Source organism: Arabidopsis lyrata (assembly GCF_000004255.2).
Source record: "Arabidopsis lyrata subsp. lyrata unplaced genomic scaffold ARALYscaffold_3, whole genome shotgun sequence".
Lineage (NCBI taxonomy): Eukaryota > Viridiplantae > Streptophyta > Magnoliopsida > Brassicales > Brassicaceae > Arabidopsis > Arabidopsis lyrata.
In genome coordinates this window covers 22,111,214-22,131,557 of record NW_003302553.1, presented here as the reverse complement: position 1 = coordinate 22,131,557, position 20,344 = coordinate 22,111,214, and the positions used below count along the sequence as shown (strand labels likewise).

At 32.3% G+C, this 20,344-nt stretch overlaps 4 protein-coding genes across 5 annotated transcripts; 1 reads left to right on the top strand and 3 right to left on the bottom strand.

Annotated features, from left to right (window-relative positions):
* The first annotated feature begins 784 nt into the window (after positions 1-784).
* LOC9320134 lies at positions 785-2,641 on the top strand. 2 transcript variants are annotated; one of them, XM_021031624.1, is made up of 2 exons: positions 785-974; positions 1,364-2,641. In XM_021031624.1, the coding sequence occupies exon 2, from the start codon at positions 1,389-1,391 to the stop codon at positions 2,358-2,360; it is 972 nt and encodes a 323-aa protein (XP_020887283.1). In that variant the 5' UTR covers positions 785-974; positions 1,364-1,388; the 3' UTR covers positions 2,361-2,641. The 2 variants fall into 2 exon arrangements, with proteins under 2 accessions (XP_020887283.1, XP_020887284.1); XM_021031625.1 differs by having other exon boundaries at positions 1,323-2,641.
* A 2,961-nt stretch (positions 2,642-5,602) lies between these two features.
* LOC9320133 (auxin response factor 22) lies at positions 5,603-8,737 on the bottom strand. Its single transcript, XM_021032165.1, has 12 exons — positions 8,695-8,737; positions 8,497-8,618; positions 8,256-8,351; positions 8,089-8,142; positions 7,841-7,984; positions 7,668-7,752; positions 7,506-7,596; positions 7,266-7,430; positions 7,048-7,161; positions 6,886-6,958; positions 6,654-6,792; positions 5,603-6,588 (listed from the first exon to the last, which is right to left on the bottom strand). Exons 1-12 carry the CDS (start codon positions 8,735-8,737, stop codon positions 5,846-5,848), a joined length of 1,869 nt encoding a protein of 622 aa, XP_020887824.1. The 3' UTR covers positions 5,603-5,845.
* A 1,585-nt stretch (positions 8,738-10,322) lies between these two features.
* On the bottom strand, positions 10,323-12,753 carry LOC9320132 (SRSF protein kinase 2). The gene is made up of 4 exons (XM_021031623.1): positions 12,420-12,753; positions 11,035-11,826; positions 10,886-10,933; positions 10,323-10,812 (listed from the first exon to the last, which is right to left on the bottom strand). The coding sequence occupies exons 1-4, from the start codon at positions 12,600-12,602 to the stop codon at positions 10,513-10,515; spliced, it is 1,323 nt and encodes a 440-aa protein (XP_020887282.1). The 5' UTR covers positions 12,603-12,753; the 3' UTR covers positions 10,323-10,512.
* A 133-nt stretch (positions 12,754-12,886) lies between these two features.
* LOC110230024 (pentatricopeptide repeat-containing protein At2g17525, mitochondrial) lies at positions 12,887-15,009 on the bottom strand. The gene has a single exon (XM_021031621.1). It carries the CDS (start codon positions 14,889-14,891, stop codon positions 13,032-13,034), a length of 1,860 nt encoding a protein of 619 aa, XP_020887280.1. The 5' UTR covers positions 14,892-15,009; the 3' UTR covers positions 12,887-13,031.
* Positions 15,010-20,344: the final 5,335 nt, after the last annotated feature.

Below are 20,344 nucleotides of genomic sequence, written 5' to 3'. Positions count from 1 at the left end.
GCGTAACGAGGATTCACAATGTATAAACATCAACCATAACGTTTATGGTCGGATGTACTTCTACATTATTCGAATAGAAAGGAAAAGTTTTTCGATTCGGCAACTTTCCAATAACAGGAAATTCCAAAAAAGAAAAATTCCACAACAACCTAATCTTACGAAAAAAATTAATAAAAAAAAAAAAGAAGAAGAGAAGAGATAGAACGAGAAACAAATCATGGTTTTATCGTTGTTGCCATGAATCATGGTTCCATCGTTGTTTAGGAAGTGATGACTGGAGCTTAGAGGTCTTGGTAAATATAGGGGCATGGTTTCAAATTGAATCACCAACTGACAAAAGACAATAAGCTTGGCTCTCACAAGGGAAACCCGATGATCACTGGACATGGTCGCTAGTAGGCCACAAATCTAGGCTTCTTTTTATTAATGTCACTAAACCAATAGACCTCCACTTCATGTATAAATTTGTTTTTTTTTTTTTTTTTTTTATCATCTACTTTCATTAAACAGTAAAATAAGTAACGGCGAATTAATTTTTTAACAATTTCAACAAATAGAAAGTCTACGTCTGTAATACTGCTATTAAGTAGCTCGTTAGTGACGGCCGTTATTACAGTTTGACGGAATGGTAATAAAGTGGAAAAAAAAAAAAAATTGTCTGGTTCACTTTTTCATGGAAGAGGTAGGTAAATGTAAAAGAAACGTAGACGTCAAAAGAACAAATTAAGAGATAATTAAAATTGATTTCGTAGGGTTTACATATAAAACCGAAAAAATGGATCAGAGAGATTGCAACAAAACAAAACAAATCTCCTCTCTATCTATCTTTTCCCCATTTCTCAAAACCCTAATTTCTCCATCTCTCATCTCTTTAACCTCTGTGTGTGTTTGTATCTCTCATCTCTGTTTGTTCCATGAACAGAGATCATAAGGTAACTTCAAAGCAGCCTCGTGAATTCATCTTGTAATTTCAGGTACTTCATTTGGAACTCTCTAGCTTGATTCTTATACTCTGAAATGTTGAGCAATTATCTTTGATCAAGAACCTTATAATTGACAAATTCTGCTTTTTGATGTGAATTTTTTTTCTGGATTTTTATCAGAATTTGTTTTGATCAAGTGTTGATGATTTGGTTAAGGATTAAATATTTTGATCTGTTAATTTTTTGAGGATTTGGTCATTGTTTTTGCGATTTGATTTAAGTATTGATTGTTACAGATTTTTATAATGTGAATTATACCAATTCGAATTGATTCATCATTACAAGATTTTGATCGAGCTGATAGTTTCATCAATGTTTTGAATTCTGATCTTGATTTAGGATTTTAATTAGAGATATTGTTCATCGATTTTGGGTTTTAGCTGATCGGAAGAGATTTGGCATCAAATGGCGACAAATGCGAGCGATGTGAATCAGCTTGAATCCGATTCGCTTCTACCTCCACGGAAGCGTTTACTCGCCGGATTCAAGAAACAGAACTCGAAAATCGGCAATGAATCGCCGAGCCCTCCTTTCGCTTCTTCTTCTTCTATTACAACTTCAAATGGTTCCTCTGCCTCAACAGATGTGCAGACTCATCTAGGCCATCTATTGACTTCTCAACTTAATGACCAGACTCGGTCTCCGGAAGAGCTAGCTCAGGCGTCAAAGGCAACCGCTGCTTTAGCGGTTAAGGTTGCAAAGGCGGCGAGAGCTACTGCTAATGAGAAGGCCATCATTGCTTCAAAAGCAGTGGCGGCAGCGAAAAGTGCGTTGGAATTGTTTGCTTCTTTTCCCGTTGAGGCGGTTGCTTGTAAAGAGAGGTCTCTAAGGAAGAACAAGCAGAAGAAACATGTCCCGGTTCAGCTTTTGTATTCGAAAGGAGGAGTTGCGGATGAGGATTTAGCGCGTAGGTTGAGTCGAGCTATAAACAATTCTCCTAGAGTCTTGACGGATTGTTCTGGTCACAGAAACAAGAAGCAAAAGACCGTAACCAGTACTATGTACGATGGGAATGATGTTGCTGGTGTTGTAGATTCAGACAGCTCGAATGACGAGGAAGTAGACAGAACCAGAGTAAACGGGAAGCTGCTCTTATGCGATAACGCACTGAAGGAGAAAACAGGGGAAGAAAGTAGCTCATTGGGGAAAAGAAGAGGAAGAGTGAAGTTAAAGAAGTTACCTTTGAGCATGTGTGCCTCTAAAGATCAAGAAAACGGTATCACATTAGCGGAAAACAATGTAAGCGTAAGTAAGCCGCTGGTTCAGCCGGAAGGTTCTAATGTTGGTGTGGGTCAGGTCATAGAAGGACCATCATGGAAGTGTCAGGACCTAAAGTCACCGGAATGTGTGAAGCAGAACAAAGTTGTACGTTCATAGTGTTGTTCTTATATCTTTACCTAAAAGAGGTAAGAAGGTGCAGAATCAACAGCATTGCCATTTTCAGTAGAATCTTAATGTTGTTTATTTTTATCTTGTTTTGCTTTTTTGGGTAATGTGTTTGAATTTATGTTACTTGTATATTTTGGGAATAATATCTAGATACATAGATTTTATATATATGTATGTTGGTTGTTGAATCATTGTAAGTGTTGTTGAACAAGGTCTAGTGTTATTGGGATTTGTTGATGAGAATCGAATTGTTAAAGTGATGACTGACATCAAGTGCTTTTTATACTTTTCATTTTCCAAATTTACTTGATTATATTTTATTTCATATACAAATGTCTTTTTATGTTCTTGACTCGTATCCGATTAAACCATAAAACGTAAGGAAACTCGAGTAACTGAAATCGAACTCTTGTAAGAAAGGTCGCATTAGTAAATAATTAACATTTAAATTTACAATTTTTTCTATAATACATTTTTATGATAATAATAATAATAATAATAATAATAATAATAATAATAATAATAATAATAATAATAATAATAATAATAATAATAATAATAATAATAATAATAATAATAATAATAATAATAATAATAATAATAATAATAATAATAATAATAATAATAATAATAATAATAATAATAATAATAATAATAATAATAATAATAATAATAATAATAATAATAATAATAATAATAATAATAATAATAATAATAATAATAATAATAATAGCAATCTAATAAATACCATTTGTACATCTGAACGGTTGTGTCTTTTTATCGCAACCTTTCGTTTAAATCGGTTATTTTTTTTACGGTTATTTTGGTTGCGTCTTTTTGTCGCAATTTTCGCTTTAATCGGTTATTTTTTTACGGTTATGTCGTTTCCAATAAATACCATTTGCACATCTGAACGGTTGTGTCTTTTTATTGCAACCTTTCGTTTAAATATATAATAGCAATCTCAATAAATACCTTTTGCAAATTTGAACGGTTGTATATTTTCGTCGCAACCTTTCGTTAAGTTTTTTATTTAAACTATAAAATATTATTGCTTTTTTAAAAATTTGAATCTGTTCAATTTTTAACTATAAAAAATCTGAACATATATGTCTTTTTGTCGCAATCTTTCGTTATTTTTTTTAAATAGATATAAAATATAATTTGTGGTTGTGAACTTGTGTTTTCTTAAAGTTGCATCTGTTTAGTTTTTAAATATAAAATATTTGAACTATTGTGTCTTATCGTCGCAACCTTTTCGTTAAGTTTTTTTTAATAATTATAAAATATAATTTATGGTTGTGTTTTCTTAAAGTTGCATCTATTTAATTTTTAACTATAAATTATAAATTTTATGGTTTTTTTATTTAGAAAGTTGCATTTGTTCCGTGGTTGAAACGGTTCGTCAAATAAACTTTTTCATTTTACAATTGTGAAAAGTTGCATCTGTTCAATTTTTAACTATAAATTATAAATTTTATAGTTTTGATTTGGGAAAAATGTCATTAAAATCCCCAACTTATTCAAAACGTTAATTTAAATCTTCAACTCACGACGAAACGAAATAAATATCAAACTTATGTTGACTTTCCAAATAAATATTAAACTTATGTTGACTTTCCAAATAAACACCAAACTTTCATTGACTTGGCCATATTAGACATGACGTTAAGTGGGTTAACAGACCATGTTAACAGAATTAATTATCTGTTAACAGGCCCACTAATTGAAAATGACAGTATTCCTTATAAACATAAACGACGTTGTTTTGTCGTAACTGCTCAATAAAATCATGAGTTTCAAATCATATGAAAATTTAGGGTTAGGAATTTTGCTCGATTTAGAGATCTAAGATTGACTTTACAGATCTAATTCAATCGTTACGACAAAACGACGTTGTTTTGTTTTGTTGTTATATGAAACGATGTCGTTATCAATTAACATGTATGTTAACAGAAAATTAACTCCGTTAACGAGATCTATTAACCCACTTGACGGCGTACCTAATATGGCCAAGTCAACGGATGTTTGATATTTATTTGGAAAATCAACATAAATTTGATATTTATTTGGAAAGTCAACATAAGTTTGATATTTATTTCGTTTCGTCATGAATTGAGGATTTAAATAAACGTTTTGAATAAATTGGGGATTTTAACGACATTTTTCTCGTTTTGATTTGTTCTAAAGTTACAACAGTTTATTTTTAATAACTATAAAATATAATTTATGGTTATGTTTTTTTTTTTAAGTTGCATCTGTTCAATTTTTAACTATATAATATAATTTATGGTTTGTGTTTAGAAAGTTGCATATGTTCAAAGATTGCAACGGTTAATCAAATAAACCTTTTCATTTTACGGTTGTTGGCATTTTTTCGCTATCTAGCATTCATATATATATATATATATATATATATATATATATACTTTGTTATCTATATTATTATTTAGTTTTTCCTAAATAACTATTATTTTGGTTATTAGTTATTTTTTTCCGAGGATTATCTCTCTTTTACAACACAATTTAAAGCATTGTGTATTTTTATCATAATGTTTTGTTGAATGTATTTATATAATTATGTTGAGAAGTGTTTAAAAACTTGAAAAAGTACGTCTACTCATTATAATGATTAATTAAACTTTTTGATTAATATATTTGTTTATGATCACATCTTTTCACCATAATATTTTTTAATAATAATATAAATCTAATAACAGTTTCTGAAGGTTACGTCTCTTTAATCTTTATTATAATTTTTCGCAAAATATATCTTGATTTATTATTAAAATGATTTTTTTTTTAAGTTATCTAAATACATTATAATTTTTTGTTTAATATTTTTTTATTTAAATATTTTTGAAATCATTTCCCCCGCGATATCGCGGGGGGTCTAAGTCCTAGTAATAATAATAATAATAATAATAATAATAATAATAATAATAAATCTAGTGATAAATTTATAGAACTATTTTACGGTATTTTGGTTTGTCTCCAAAATCCTGGTTTTGCAAATACTATAATAGGTAGAGTAAAATCTCTAATTTATCAAATGACTATATATACTTTGCGTTACACAATTTTCTTTTCAAAATTCTGTAAAATAAACACTACACTCAAATCTTTACAATGTAGCAGTGATAAGTGACGAAAATAAGGGGATTTTATTTTCTTTATGGACGATGGAAATAAAAATACAAAATACAAACGCATGCAACAACAACTAAACGAAAAAAAAAAAGAGAACAAGACATCGGTTACTTTTTATACCCCTTTTTAATTATATTTGTTTTGATTATTGATTCAATTTGAGAGACTATTCCCGGACTTTAAGTTTTTGACCTTCTATTTTGGATATATGAATATCTTCTTCACCATGCTGCAAAATTCACTACATGCACACAACATCCAAAATGAAATATAATCTCTCAAGATTTTAACTAATCTTCGATGAATAGAAAGAGAAAGGAAACTTACGGCCATGGATTGTCTCCAACAAGCTTCTCATTTCCTTCATTGTCTTTGAAAGCTATTTTCCATTGGTTGCGGGTTTGCAACTGGCCGTTGAGATCAAAGAGTTTCTCCAATTCTATTATTAGGTGATCATATCCATTAAGAACATTTAAATCGAGAGCTCTTCCTACTGGTACACCTTGCATTTGAACCTGTTTCATATCAAGATTACGTGAGTTGGGTACAATGAGAAAAAGATCCATATCTAAAGAGTAAGAATATATTGATCTTATACTTACTTTGGTACAACTCCTAGTAGAACTGAACTGCTTGCTTTGGATCTCTCTTGGAGATGTTATAGTTTGGCCTAGACCAAGCTTTTTCTCTTGACAGAGTTTAGAAATCTCAGATTTTGGATATGATTCCATCGGTTCAATGGGATCTTTAATCACTGAAGAAGTGGCAAGAGAGACTCCAAACAGTCTAAAACTAGCGTTTGCATTGGTTGTTATATTTTCTTCTATTGGTGTAACCATTTGATCGTTATTGTAATTTAGCTTGGGCATTGTTGGGACATGATAGCTCATTAGCATCCTAGAAGGAGTCTCATCATCTTCAATTTCATCGCAATAACTAAGAAAAACATTCATCGGGGAGGTCATGCTTGGTTCTCCAATTTCTTGACCTTGTGTCAATATAGGATGCAAGAGATGTGATGATGTTGAACCTATAATATGTATAATGAAGAGGTAATCGCAGGAATCTTTAGTTCATTTAATTGAAGATTAATTCCTTAAATATAATATTATAAGAGTCTCTTTTTTATACCGATTTCATTAACTTCTCGGGAACGCTTGTTTTTGAGCAAAGATGGCCGGAGAACATTTAACGAAGGCGTTAAATGTTCGATATCCCATGGTGAAACTTTATCAGGTCTTGGAAATGATGCAAATTCATCCCACTTCACCTGCAAAATTAGAGTTAATTAATGATATGTTATTTATTGCACTTAAAAATGTACCCTTAAAATAATGTTATAAAGTGTGAAGAGAAATTTTACTTCTAAGCTTCGCCATTCTGATTCCATCCAATGAGAGGAGAAATTATTAACTCCAATAATTGTCCCAGAATATCTTAATTAATAAAACAAAATGTGTTATAATAGATAACATTAGACATTAGAGATATATTTAAAAAGAAAAAAATGTTGATATAATGTTACCTTCTTTCAGAGAAATCTTCACCCTCAAACCGCATTGTAAATCTTGAACCGACATTGAACTTATTGTTCACAGCGTCTACGAATTTGTTGTAACTGACAATAAATTGACTTGACCTGATACATATCAATACACAAAATATAAACCTACATGTTGATGAAACTAATCTTTTGATAATTCAATAGCATCATAAATGTGAGTTCATGGTTCTTTGAATTACCTTGGCTTGTAAACCACAATGAACATACATTGGTTATTAAAAGCATGCACTGCGGAAGCAATTACTCCATGTCTCATACTATCTATTGATATTAGTGATGAATGTATGTTCTTTTGTTGATGTCCCGCTCGTCTGATACCAACTCGTAACTCTCCAGTCTCTCCCCTGGAACCACAAGTAAATAGTTTAAAGTCCAAAACACAAGAACCAAAAGATATGTAAAAATAAACAATATTATACCTAAGGAATACAATAACATCTCCTGCAACCAATTTTTTTGATGTTGTGAATGCATTCCAACCTGATGTTAACAAATGTCTTCGCGGTGTACCTGCATGGAAGAAGAATATTAGTTACTTATCATAATATTCATATGTTTATAAGAATAAAGGGATTTATTACCTCTGTAGCTGTGTTTGAATCTCCATTGATTCCCATGGAGATCTATAGTAAGAAGTTCTTGTGCCGGTAGAGGCTGAGACATATCCTAAAGCAAAATTTGATATGTAAATGTCTAATAACAGGTTAAAATTCGAATTCATTGAATAATAATAAAAAATACTAAACATAAATACCAGCGGAGGGAGACATTCAATGGCAAGTTTTCTGGGAACAGAGAATCCACCATGGACGCTTGTATCTGAGGCCGTTAAAACCTTTGTAAAGGAATTAACCAATGGCCTATAATGATTATCATTCTGAGTAGGGATTACAACTTGCTAAACATTAAAAACATTTCAGAAAATCAATGAGATATAATTGAAGAAAAATTACAATTCATTGGAAAAAAAAAAAAAAAAAAATTCTTAATTTTTCCACGCACCGTATCTGGCATCAAAGTAATTTCAGCATAAGTCTCATCACTATTTTTTTCCACCTAAAATCAAACATCAAACAATTAACTAATTAGTTCTTTTTATAATAGATTCATATATACAAAATAAGATAATGTATTTCATATGTATTCCCTAAAACATCATAGGGATATACCTTAAGCTGAATAGCAATAACACGACATTGAAGCTTAGAAGGAAGATCAAAAATTGGTTGTATTTTATTCAACTCTTCTCTTGTATATGCCTCAATCTGAAAAAGCCATCAAAATATTTTATAAATGAAAGAAAAAAACAAAACATAGGAGAGAGAGAGAGAGAGAGAGAGAGAGAGAGAGAGAGAGAGAGAGAGAGAAGAGAGAGAGAGAGAAGAGAGAGAGAAGAGAGAGAGAACTCACAAGCTCTATGTGGCCTTGAGGAAAGTAATAAACTTTTTCTCCAATTTTTGGAATATCACACAAAGGTCCAGCACACAATTTCCATAACTGCTCGTACATATATCTCTTGGATACATCAATTGCTGAAAAAAAACCAAAACATTATAAGCAAAAAAAGTTTCAATAAATATAAAAAAAGTCAAAATTTCTTACTTATACCTGATAATTCAGGTTGTGCATTTACAACGTTACCACTTTCCATCAGCTCTTATCCAAAGATTGGTATACCATATATGTTATCTCAACAGTTATAAGACCACTTTCTCCTTTTCCTCAACTTCTCTTGCGACCATGAGAACGCAGAATAGCACATTTATAGGCAAAACATATCAAAATACATTAAAATATTTCCTTAGATAATTTGAATACTAATTTTAATAAGGTTACCAAAATTTAATAAAGTCAATATAGTGAAATGTCATTAATATTTTGACTATATATAAAGAACTAAATATCTTATATGTTCATTTGATTAAGTTACCAAAATCAACATATGCATTATTTATATATAAGTTAAACAATATGAAAAAAATTTAATACTTACAAACAAAACATTTTTTTAATAATTTGTTTACAGATAGCCATATAAATTTTAAATATGAGTTCTTGCTTGATTCTGATTGCATATATAGGAATTCTCTAGCGTCGTGATCAGACCTTTCATATAGGCTCTATGGTACATCTCATTTTAGTTTTTTCTTTTTCCCTTTCCTTTAAGTTTTCTCATATATTGTCGCTCTTTGGAGAAATCTTCAAGACCATGCTCCCCTTTTCATTTGACTATGATGTGAATTTGCATGTATCCCATGACATCCCATGGCTAATGGAAATATCTTTGAAATCACGGGTGGATTATTTGGCCTTACAAGGGGAATATGACGTATAGTATGATGAGTTCCATCAAGAGTGTAGAAGAGCTTCTCGCTGCCTCTCAACCCGAACGTCATCAAAACATTTTGCTCTATGTTTTATATTGATGGCTTTTATTTTATCCTTAAATAAAAAGATGAGAACTCTTCAGATTTCCTTCATCTTGCTCTTCATTTCATGATTTTACTCTTTGTATGCTATGTTAGGCAAAACAACATAGAATGAATCTTCCGTGTGGAACTCCTGCAATTGAGGTGAGAGACAATTTTGGAACATATAACACATATTTTATTAAAAATATTTATTGGTAGATTCAGTTGGCGGACCCATAAATTATTTTTAGGGGGTCATATTTTTTTTTTAATTGCTTTATATAATTTCTTATATTATAATATTACGCAAACATTAGAAAAATAAAACAACCATTTGTATTGGTTTATGTTCTTAAGAATAGACAAATTATCAAGAGTTTGATATTATTATTTTCCTAGGGAGGCTGGTGTTGTTGAAAGACAGATTTGGCTTCGACCACATTTAGGAACTCCCATTCTGTGTTCTTGATTTGGTAATGAACTCCCATTCTGTGTTCTTGATTTGGTAATACTTCCATCTCTCTCGCTTAACCATATGAAGAGTAACGATCACAACTGAGTAATCAAGCCTTGGCCTCAACTTCTTATTCATCTCTACTGAAATTTAATGTTTTTGATGTGTCATTTTTCCATTTTACATGTATGTATTCTTACACTATAAATGGGGAAACTTCTTGTAATTTATTGTAAGAAAAAAAAAAAGACAAAGTAATAAGAATTATCGGAATTAAAACTTAGTTTGATATCACTCTCTTCCACTAGACTGCACATTATATATAGAGACAACCGGATTGCGGAATCAGAAGAGAACACTGAACTCAAATCATACATTCGCAATGTGCTATATTATATGTTTATATGAAAATGATTGTTAGTCATTGATCATATCTCCAAAGACCAAAAAAAAAAAGAACAAACAAATTTTCTTTCAAAAAATATTCAAATTGGAACGAACCAAAGAATGAACCCAAAAAAGAGAGAGAGAGCAGTTCTATATCATTTGTAAGCAAAAAAATCAAGAACATGAACCTTTGATCTGCATGTTACTCATCTGACCTTCTATTTGATCTTCATTGTTCTGTGTCCTGAGATTCAACCATGGATGTTGCAGACATTGTTGAGCAGTTGGTCGTTTCTCAGGTGCAAAATCCATAATCGGGCAGAGAAATTCCGCAAATTCCCGTGATTCTGCTTCTGGAAGCTTGTATTTATCAATCAGTAAACGGTCGAGTGGCCAGTATTTTAATCTCCGGATCCTCTTCAAGTCGCCGTGTCTGTCAAAGTAATCCTTTGATCTCGCACCTCCAATGGCAATCTAATTAAATCAGAAGTATCAAAGATAGTATAACCAAGCAATAGAGAGACATATACCAAGTGTTTCTGGGTACCTTTCGAGGCATTTTTCCTAAGAGTTCCATCATAAGAGCAAGGTGGTCCTGAAGCCAAACCAGAGAAGAAGAATGTGTCAAACAGCTAATAAAGAAAAAAGAACTCTTTCGTTAAAATTGATTTGGGATTTCTGAAAAACCATCTTTACCTCGTCTTCTCCGTAACCATTACCCTCTTTTGGAGCGAAAAGCATATCACCTGTAGCAAGCTCGAAAGCAGTACACGCGAAAGACCACATATCAACAGAGTAAGAGTAACCTGACTGAAGTATTACTTCAGGAGCTCTGTACTGTCTTGTTTGTATTTCTTCTGCAAATTTCTTATCAGCCCAACACCCGTTCCCAAAGTCGACAACTTTGCATCTCATATCAATCCCATCCAAATTTCTCTTGTTCTTTGTCGGTGTTTCACTTAAACCTACTATCGAAACTCTTCTTCCTGATATTTTAGCAGCCGCCTTTTTCGCTCTCCTCTTCAACTTCTTCTCAATCAGATTCATTGTTGATGTACCGTTTTGGTTACCCTCAGGCTTTTCTAGTATTGGTGTTAGTCCGGATCTGATGGGATCCTTGGCAGGGTCAATGGTGGAACAAAGAAGAATGTTTTCGGGTTTTAAGTCGGAGTGAATCATACCAAGTTCACGGTGCAAATAATCTAGACCAGTCAGTATACATTTGCATATCTCCCGCACTTTACTCAACTCCATCCCTTTATAACGGTTGTATTTGATCAAACGCAGCAAGCTATCGCCAAGAAACTCAAGCACCATGCATAAATGCTGCCCATTGGGACCTGCGTGCTTGAAGTCATCAATAAGACGAACAACACATTTGGTATTTCCAGGATCCCCATCAGCAGCAGCTTGAAGAAGTTCGATTTCGTGAAGTGCAGCTTGAGCAAATTGTAAAGCGCTCTTCTGAATCTTCAAAGCAACATAATTCTACAACATAAACACATAGTTTATCATAACTAATGGGAATAAAGCCAAAAAGGAGGATACATGTGAATTTAATTTCAATTCAAACTTCGAAATACTTCAGAGGAATTCCTAAATCTAAAGTCATGGACTTCTTACATTCTAAGAGCAAAACATCAGAATTACTTTTCTCACAATGAAAGAATCTAAGAGCGTAGAAGTGTTTCCCTGCTTCAGACAAGGTAAAAGGACTCCAAAGATAGAGCTCAAAAGAGAAGAAAACATTAAATTAAGCCTATAGTTAATGAGACACCCAGACGGCATTTAAGGAACAGCACCATTTAATAGACATTCATTTCCCTTACTCAGCTCTTTAAACAAACAGCAATGGTTGGTCAACTACAGAGTGCAGTGCCAAATCAGAACCACAAAATTCAGAACTTTGCCAATCTAAAAGATTAATTCACAAGAAGCCAAGATCTTGTACCAAAACAGATCAGAGCCGGAATAAAAGAGACTAATGGGTACATGCTTTGAACAAATATACCAAATTAAATTCTGCATTTAAGAGCTTGTAAAGCAAGAGCAACACGAGATATAAGGAGAGAGATGTGTACAGAGGTGCGAGTATCATAGGCAAGCCAAACGGTGGAGAATTGGCCCCAACCAAGCTTTCTCTGAGCAATGTAACGGCCACCGGCAAACTGGTCTCCGATTCTAACGGCGTGATATCCACCTTTACGGTAAGCATCGAAACCCTCATCGTCTTCATCTGATCCAGATGAGGATGAACACGACATATCTCTGTCTGAATTTCAAAGCTTGATCCGTGTTCTGTGTGGATTTTGAATTGTCAAAGTTTGGATCTTTGAATGAAAGAGCTCCCTTTTCTTTAATTTTCTCGAACAATGAGAGAGAAAAGAGAGAGGAATAGCACGAAACGTAAGACTCTCTCCACTTTTTGCTCCTCTTGTCCTTTTTTTATTGATGGGTGCTTCAAACATTTTCCCATTTTGACGTTGTCCAATTCTCCATTTTGCCCCTTCTCTCATGGTCTTGTTTAAAATCTGCCTCCTTTTCTCCCGAAGCTCCTTGCTTTTAACAGACTTTCAAAAGATCCATCTTGATCTCTCTGAAATTGGAGCCATATTTGTATTTGTTGCAGATGCATTATCAAGGCCTCAAGTTCGAGCTCAACAATCATATAAAAGTTGTTACTGCCTCTGGCTTTAACTTTCGATTATGTCCTGCAATGAGGTGTTCAAGTGGATTGCGGTTTTCTGGCTGAGACAAAACATCAGTGAACTCCACATAGAAGAATCAGGGACAATACTCTTCTCCACCATTAGTGACAAAAGCAACCAAGCCTTCTGAATATCACCCTTCACGCACAACTCTTCGAGCAACGGATTGTAGCTCTCTCTATCAGGAACGCAACCTCTCTCAGCCATGTCTTCCACAAACTTGATACCATTCATGACTTTATCTTCCTTACAGAACCCGATAATCACAGCATTGAATGTTGATGATCGAGGCAAATAGCCTCTGGTGACCATGTCGTTAATAAGCTCAAGTGTTTCTTCCATGTATCCTTCTTGGCTGTATCTATGAATCAAGCAATGGGAAACTATAACACTAGGAACTCCTCCTTCTCCAGTCATCTGATCATAGGCCGTCTTTACATCATCCATACCGCCTTTCTCGCATAAACTAATCAACTTGAAGCTCCTGTCAACTGCCCTTGGAAAAAGTTTCTCCATCTTTAACAGGAACTCCAGAGCGTCCTCCCACCGGTTTTCCTTATAAAAGCCATAAATAACACTGTTGTACGGATCGATTCTGGCCCCATGAACGGTTTCGCTGTCCTGCATCAGTTCTAATATCTTTATACCATCGTCTGTCCTCCCTCTTACTGAAAGCCCTCTGATCAACGTGTTAAATGTAGCAAAGTTCCATCTAATCGCATCTGTTTTCATATCATTGAAAGTGTCCAGAGCTGAATCCAACATTCCAACATCGCAAAATCCAGCAATCAACAAATTATATGTTTCCACATTGGGCAAGTAACCTTTTCTCTCCATCTCTTGGAAGAACCGTTGAGCAACTCTCATTTTCCCTACCGCACAATACCCTTTAACCAAGGTGTTACAAGCTACAACATCGACTTTACCTCCTTTGCTTTCCACTCTCTCTAAAACCTCGAGTGCCTCCGACACACGGCCTTCATTGCAGAGCACTTCCATCACCTTAGTTACCGTCACAACATCCGGAACAAGACCCAAACTAAAACATTTCTCCAGCAACACCATCGACTGAATCAACTTCTGCTCGTTGCAGTAAGCAGATATCAAGATGTTGAAAGTTACATCATTTGGTTCCTTCATTTCACTCATTAAACTCCTAGCTCTCCCAACTTTCCCATTCTTACAAAGAGCATGAAGCAAGGTGTTATAAACCACAGTGTTTGGAGCCACACCGCATGTCTTCATGATCTGAAGGAGCTTAAACCCATCACCAATCCTATTCGTTAAACAAAGCCCTTTCATCAAAATCCCATATGTGTACTCATCACCCTGAATCCCACTAGCCATCATCTTCCTTCTGAAAAACTCTCTAGCTATGTCAATGTCTTCCTTAACCAAAACATCCAAGATCGAATTGAAAACTTTCAAAGATGGTTTGATCCCAAATTTCGAAACCAGATCAACAACACTAATCACACGTTTGGTCAATCGAGCACGCCCAAACCCTCTAATGATAGTTACAAAGATAGCATCATCCGGAGGCAAACCGGTTGACTCAGGCATTTCGTCGAGCAGTTGGTAGACAGTATCAAAACGACGGAAAACACAAAGTTTATAAAACAGAGCACGGTAAGTGGAACGAGAATGGATAAACCCAGGAAAAGTTGAAGCCCATCGAAAAGTTTCCAAAGCTCCAGAAGCTGATTTCTGGTCTAGAATGAGACGGACGATATGATCATCGCTGGGTACAGAAAGCAAAGAAGAGGAACGTAGTTGAGGAAGCCATAATCTTCTTGTCAATGGCACATATCGAGAAGATGCCAAAAGCATGGAGATTTTCAGCATCAGATACACAAAAATTGTCACAACTTGAAACAATTCAGTATCAACTAACAACAAGTAAGCAAAAAGAAGTTGAAACAACCATTTGCGTTTCCATATCGTAATATTCTATGCAAACGCAAACAAACAATTGGAGCTTAACTCTCTAATTAGATTACAAAACTTGGACTTTGGGACTTAATTAACATAAAGAAAATGTAGAACACATATATAACATGAGGAAAACAACTTAACATTTCAACTAGATTTTAACCCGCGGTATACGACTCGACGATTTGTTCTTAAAATTAATATTTTTTTAAATTTAATAGTTATATATTATATATTAAATTTTGCAATTTGTATCATTTTATAAGACATTTATATTTTATAACTTACAATTGTTATTAAGTAATGGTATACTACAGAATAATTTTTGTTTTATTCAATTTTATTTTAACCAGAATCATTCGATATGTCTAATCTATATATAATAGCAATCTAATAAATACCATTTGCACATCTGAACGGTTGCGTCTTTCTATCGCAACCTTTCATTTAAATCGGTTATTTTTTTACGGTTATTTTGGTTGCGTCTTTTTATCGCAATTTTCGGTTTAATCGGTTATTTTTTACGGTTATGTCGTTTCCAATAAATACCATTTGCACATCTGAACGGTTGCGTCTTTTTATTGCAACATTTCGTTTAAATATTTATGGTTTTTTTTTTTACAGTTATTTTTGTACGGTCATGTTGTTTAGTTGAATTTCTTCTTACGTAAACCAATAAACTACATATAAAATTGGCTTTATTTCATAGTTTACATATGGATATATTTAGTAGTATAACCTCCTTAATTATATCATTCATTTAACATTTACGTGATATCATTGGAAACCAAATATAATAGCAATCTCAATAAATGTCATTTGCACATTTCAACAGTTGCGTATTTTTATCATAACTTTTCTTTAAAATATTAGCGGTTATTTTTTCGGTTGTGTTTTTTATCGCAACTCTTCGTTAAAAAGATTGACAGTTACTTTTTTTGTTAACGGTTATTTTTCAGTTATATCCTTTTTATCGCAACTTTCCGATAATTATTGGCGGTTACTTTTTTCGTTTCTGTCTTTTATCGCAATTTTCCGTTAAAATATTGATGGTTATTTTTTCTCAGTTGTGTCTTTTTATCGTAACTTTCCGTTAAAATATTAACGGTTATTTTTTCTCAGTTGTGTTTTTTTATTGCAACTCTTCGCTAAAATATTGACGGTTGTTTTTTTCGTTGACGGACATTTTTTAGGTTGTGTCTTTTTATCGTAACTTTCCGTTAAAATATTGATGGTTACTTTTTTTGTTTGTGTATTTTATCGCAACTTTCGGTAAAAATATCCACGGTTATTTTTTTCTCGGCCATGTCTTTTTATCGCAACATTCTGTTAAAATATTGACAACTATTTTTTCTCGGTTGTATCTTTTATCGCAACTCTTCGTTAAAATATTAACGTTTATTTTTTCTCGGTTGTGTCTTTTTATTGCAACCCTTTGTTAAAATATTGACGATTATTTTTTCTTAGTTGTATCTTTTTATCGAAACTCTTTGTTAAAATATTGACGGTTACTTTTTTCGTTGACGAATACTTTCGGTTGTGTCTTTTTATCTTCACTTTCCGTTAAAATATTGACCGTATTTTTGCGGTTGTGTTTTTTATCGCAACACTTCGTTAAAATATTGATGGTTATTTTTTTTTGTTGATGGTTATTTTTTGGTGGTGTTTTTTTTTATCGCAACTTTTCGATAAAATATTGGCGGTTATTTTTTCTCGATTGTGTCTTTATATCGCAACTCTTCGTGAAAATATTGAAGGTTACTTTTTTCGTTGACGGTTATTTTTCCGGTTATGTCTTTTTATCGCAACTTTCCGTTAAAAAATTAATGGTTACCTTTTATGTTTTGGTCTTTTATCGCAATTTTTCGTTAAAATATTGATAGTTACTTTTTTCGTTGACGGTTATTTTTTCGGTTGTATCTTTTTTATCCCAACTTTCCGTTAAAATATTGACGGTTATTTTTCTCGGCTGTGTCTTTTTATCGCAATTATTTGTTAAAATATTGACGGTTATATTTTTTATTGACGGTTATTTTTTTTTGTGCCTTTTTATCGCAATTATCGCAACTGTTAATTTTTTCGTCTGTGTTTTTTTATCACAAATTTCTGTTAAAATATTTATAGTTATTTTTTGGGATAGTTCTATTTGTTTAATTATAGTCGTATTTTTTTAGTTTACGGTTGTGTCTTTATAGTTGCATATATTCATTTAAATACGTCTCTTCACTATATTTCATTGTATTTTTTCATCAGAACTTTTTGTATGAATAGTTGTCTATTTAAATTTTCATTACTTTTGAACTCTATATATTTTTCCTTCTTCCTAAGTAGTTCCCAAATTTTTTTATCTTTAACATAGATTATTTATTTTATGATGAATCTAAAAAAAATAATCTGTAAAATGGCTCCAAATTCTTTATTCTCTAAACTATTTCTAAACATACATCATTTTAATATTAAAGAAATTCTTCACATTCTTGATCTAACTTAAGTTTTTTCGGAATGATTATAAAAATGGAGAAGTTTTAATCAACTTTACATATAACATTCTAATGAAGTACCAACAATTGGACGGATTATATAGTGAATTTTTTTCTATTTTAAGGATATATATGGGTTATAATTTTTTTCTATTTTTTCTATTTTTTTCTAACAATGATGTTTTCTATTTTAAGGCAATATATATGAGTTATATACAAAGAAATATTGATGTTGCGTTAACACTATTACAAAGTCCGAATATGAGAAGGCATGCTCATATGAAGCTTGTGATTGGGTGTTTTAAATTTGGTAAGCGTCAAATGAACTGTTTCAAATGGTTTGGTAATCCATAAATCTTTTACATTATTAGAAAAAAAAACAATGCTTCCAATTCGTCAAATGTTATTCAAGAAGTTTTTTAGTCAGTTAATTTATCAATATAAATACAAATTTATGAGATCTTGTAAGTATTTATTTTTTTGTTATAGATGTAATTTACGTCATCAAATTTTATATTTTCTCTAATATATATAATAGAATAAATATTAACTTTATATTTAAAGAACAGTGGGCAATAAAGAAACACCAATTCTCTGGCGAAGTTCTTAGTCATCTACAAGTCATTCTGAGTACTGACTCCATCCGAATTTTTGAGTTTTGACATGCTAGAATTTTTCATCTCTATATTATAGCTCTTCGTTATGTATTTTGTCACTTATAAATAATTTACATTCATAAAAAATATAAATATTTCAAATGTGTTTTTAATCATAATTCTTTTTTATATATTTTTATTCATAAATTGTTTTAACATCTTTGGAAAATATTTATGATATAACTTTAAAACATAATTAATTTTATATAATAATTCATATATTTGAATATATTATCATAATAATTTAATACATAAACACAATCAAACATATTTGTTGAAAATGAGTCCCCCCGCGACACCGCGGGGGTTCATAACCTAGTATTAGTAGTACTAAAAAATAATAAAATATAGATTTAACCCGTATTAAAGCAGCAAGTTCATGATGTTTTCAATTTTTTGATTCAACCCGTATTGAAGCAGCAGGTCTTGCAATATAACCGTCATGTGTTATTTTGAATTCATTTTGATCTTATTTATAATAAGATTGTGAGTCATTGCTAAATATTTTAACCAATACGGGACGTTGAATACACACCTTTTTCATAATATATATCCGTTTAAAAAATTTTGAATCACAATATATGTAGAAAAAATAATAGAATTTTTTTTTTAACTTTATGTATTATATGATGATTCAAAATAGTTAAAATGAAGTTCAAACAACGATGATAGGATAATCGTAATTTTAAATCTTAACCAAATTTTCTAAATATCTATATCTTTAAATATGGAATATCCGGTTCATAATTTCAGATATGTTTTGACCCGATCCAAAGAAAAATATAGAATATCTGGTGTAAGATTTTAAAGTAAATTTTGTATCGGGTCGGGTACCAAAATCTCGGATTAACTTTTAGCCCACCCGATACAAAATGTACTTCAAAAATACTACAATATAGATAACAAAGTATATCCCAAAAACCAAAAGATGCAAAAAAGACCAAAACACAAAACATTTTGTTTTTTTAGAAGAGCAGATTCAAGCCCATATTAGTTGTGAATAAATTGTCTGGCTTAAAAATCTCTAGTTCCTCTCTCAGACGGTCAAAGTTAAAATATTTATTCATGTTTTGCTTTTATTTTATTTTGCTGGTTTAGAGCATCTCCAATGCCCATATTTATCTTTTACTCTATTTTAAAGAAGATTTTGCCTCAATGTATGCCTCTAAAATAGAGTTTACTCTAAAATAGAGGAGAGAAACAATGTACACCTCTATATAGAGTAATCCAATGTCTCTTTCCTCTATTTTAGAAATAACTCTATTTTAGAGGCATACATTGAGACAAAATTTCCTCTAAAATAAAAGAAAATATAAATGTGGGGATTGGAGATGGTCTTAGTCTTAGGGTTTTGCATCGTACGTGAAGATGCCAGAAGCCAAAATTGAAGAGACAGTAGTTTGTGAAGATAGGATTAGTGAGTTGCCGGAAGATTTGCTCGTAGTGATATTGACTATTGTCCCGACAAAAGACACAATGGCCACCATGTTTTTGTCGAAACGATGGCTCTCTATTTGGACGATGGTACGTACACGAACCTTGGCGTCTAAGGAGTCTCAACACATTCGTAGAGGATCCATGGATCATGAAATTTCTAATTCCAGCATCACTTGCTCATAGCTCTCTTACTTAGATGTATCAACTATTGAAATCAATCAAAAGGAACAACCTTTAAATTAGAACATGTAATTACGTCCAAACCAGCTTAGAAGTATCACGAAAACACAAAAGTACCTGAATTTATATCTTCATGAATAACTTGACGAATGCTAGAACACTTCTCCATGACTCTCTTTGCAAGCGTCCAGTTACCGAAGAAACCCGCACATTAAGTGTTCGAGCAATTGCCGCATAAAGCGTTTCCTTTGCGCCTAATGATACCCGCCATGGCAAAGACTCGAAATCAATCCACAAGTAGAACCATCTTTGCAGAGAGCAGAGTCGCCACTTTTTAGGGTTCAAATTCAATTGCAAAGTCAAGTCCAAAGACCAGAGTTCACTCCAGGTAAGGTTTAGGTGTCAATCCCGGTTTTTGGTTTTCAGTATCTCTAAAGCGAAATTTTATATTTCGATCAAAGTTTAACAAGCATTAACGATCCCAATTCACTGGTTTAGATGATCTTATTCTTTGTGAGTTTAAGAAACAAAACAGTAATAAATCGTGTTTATCATAAATAGTTTGTGTATATGTCACATAAGTTGGGTGTAGCTCTAATATCCCAACATCCTT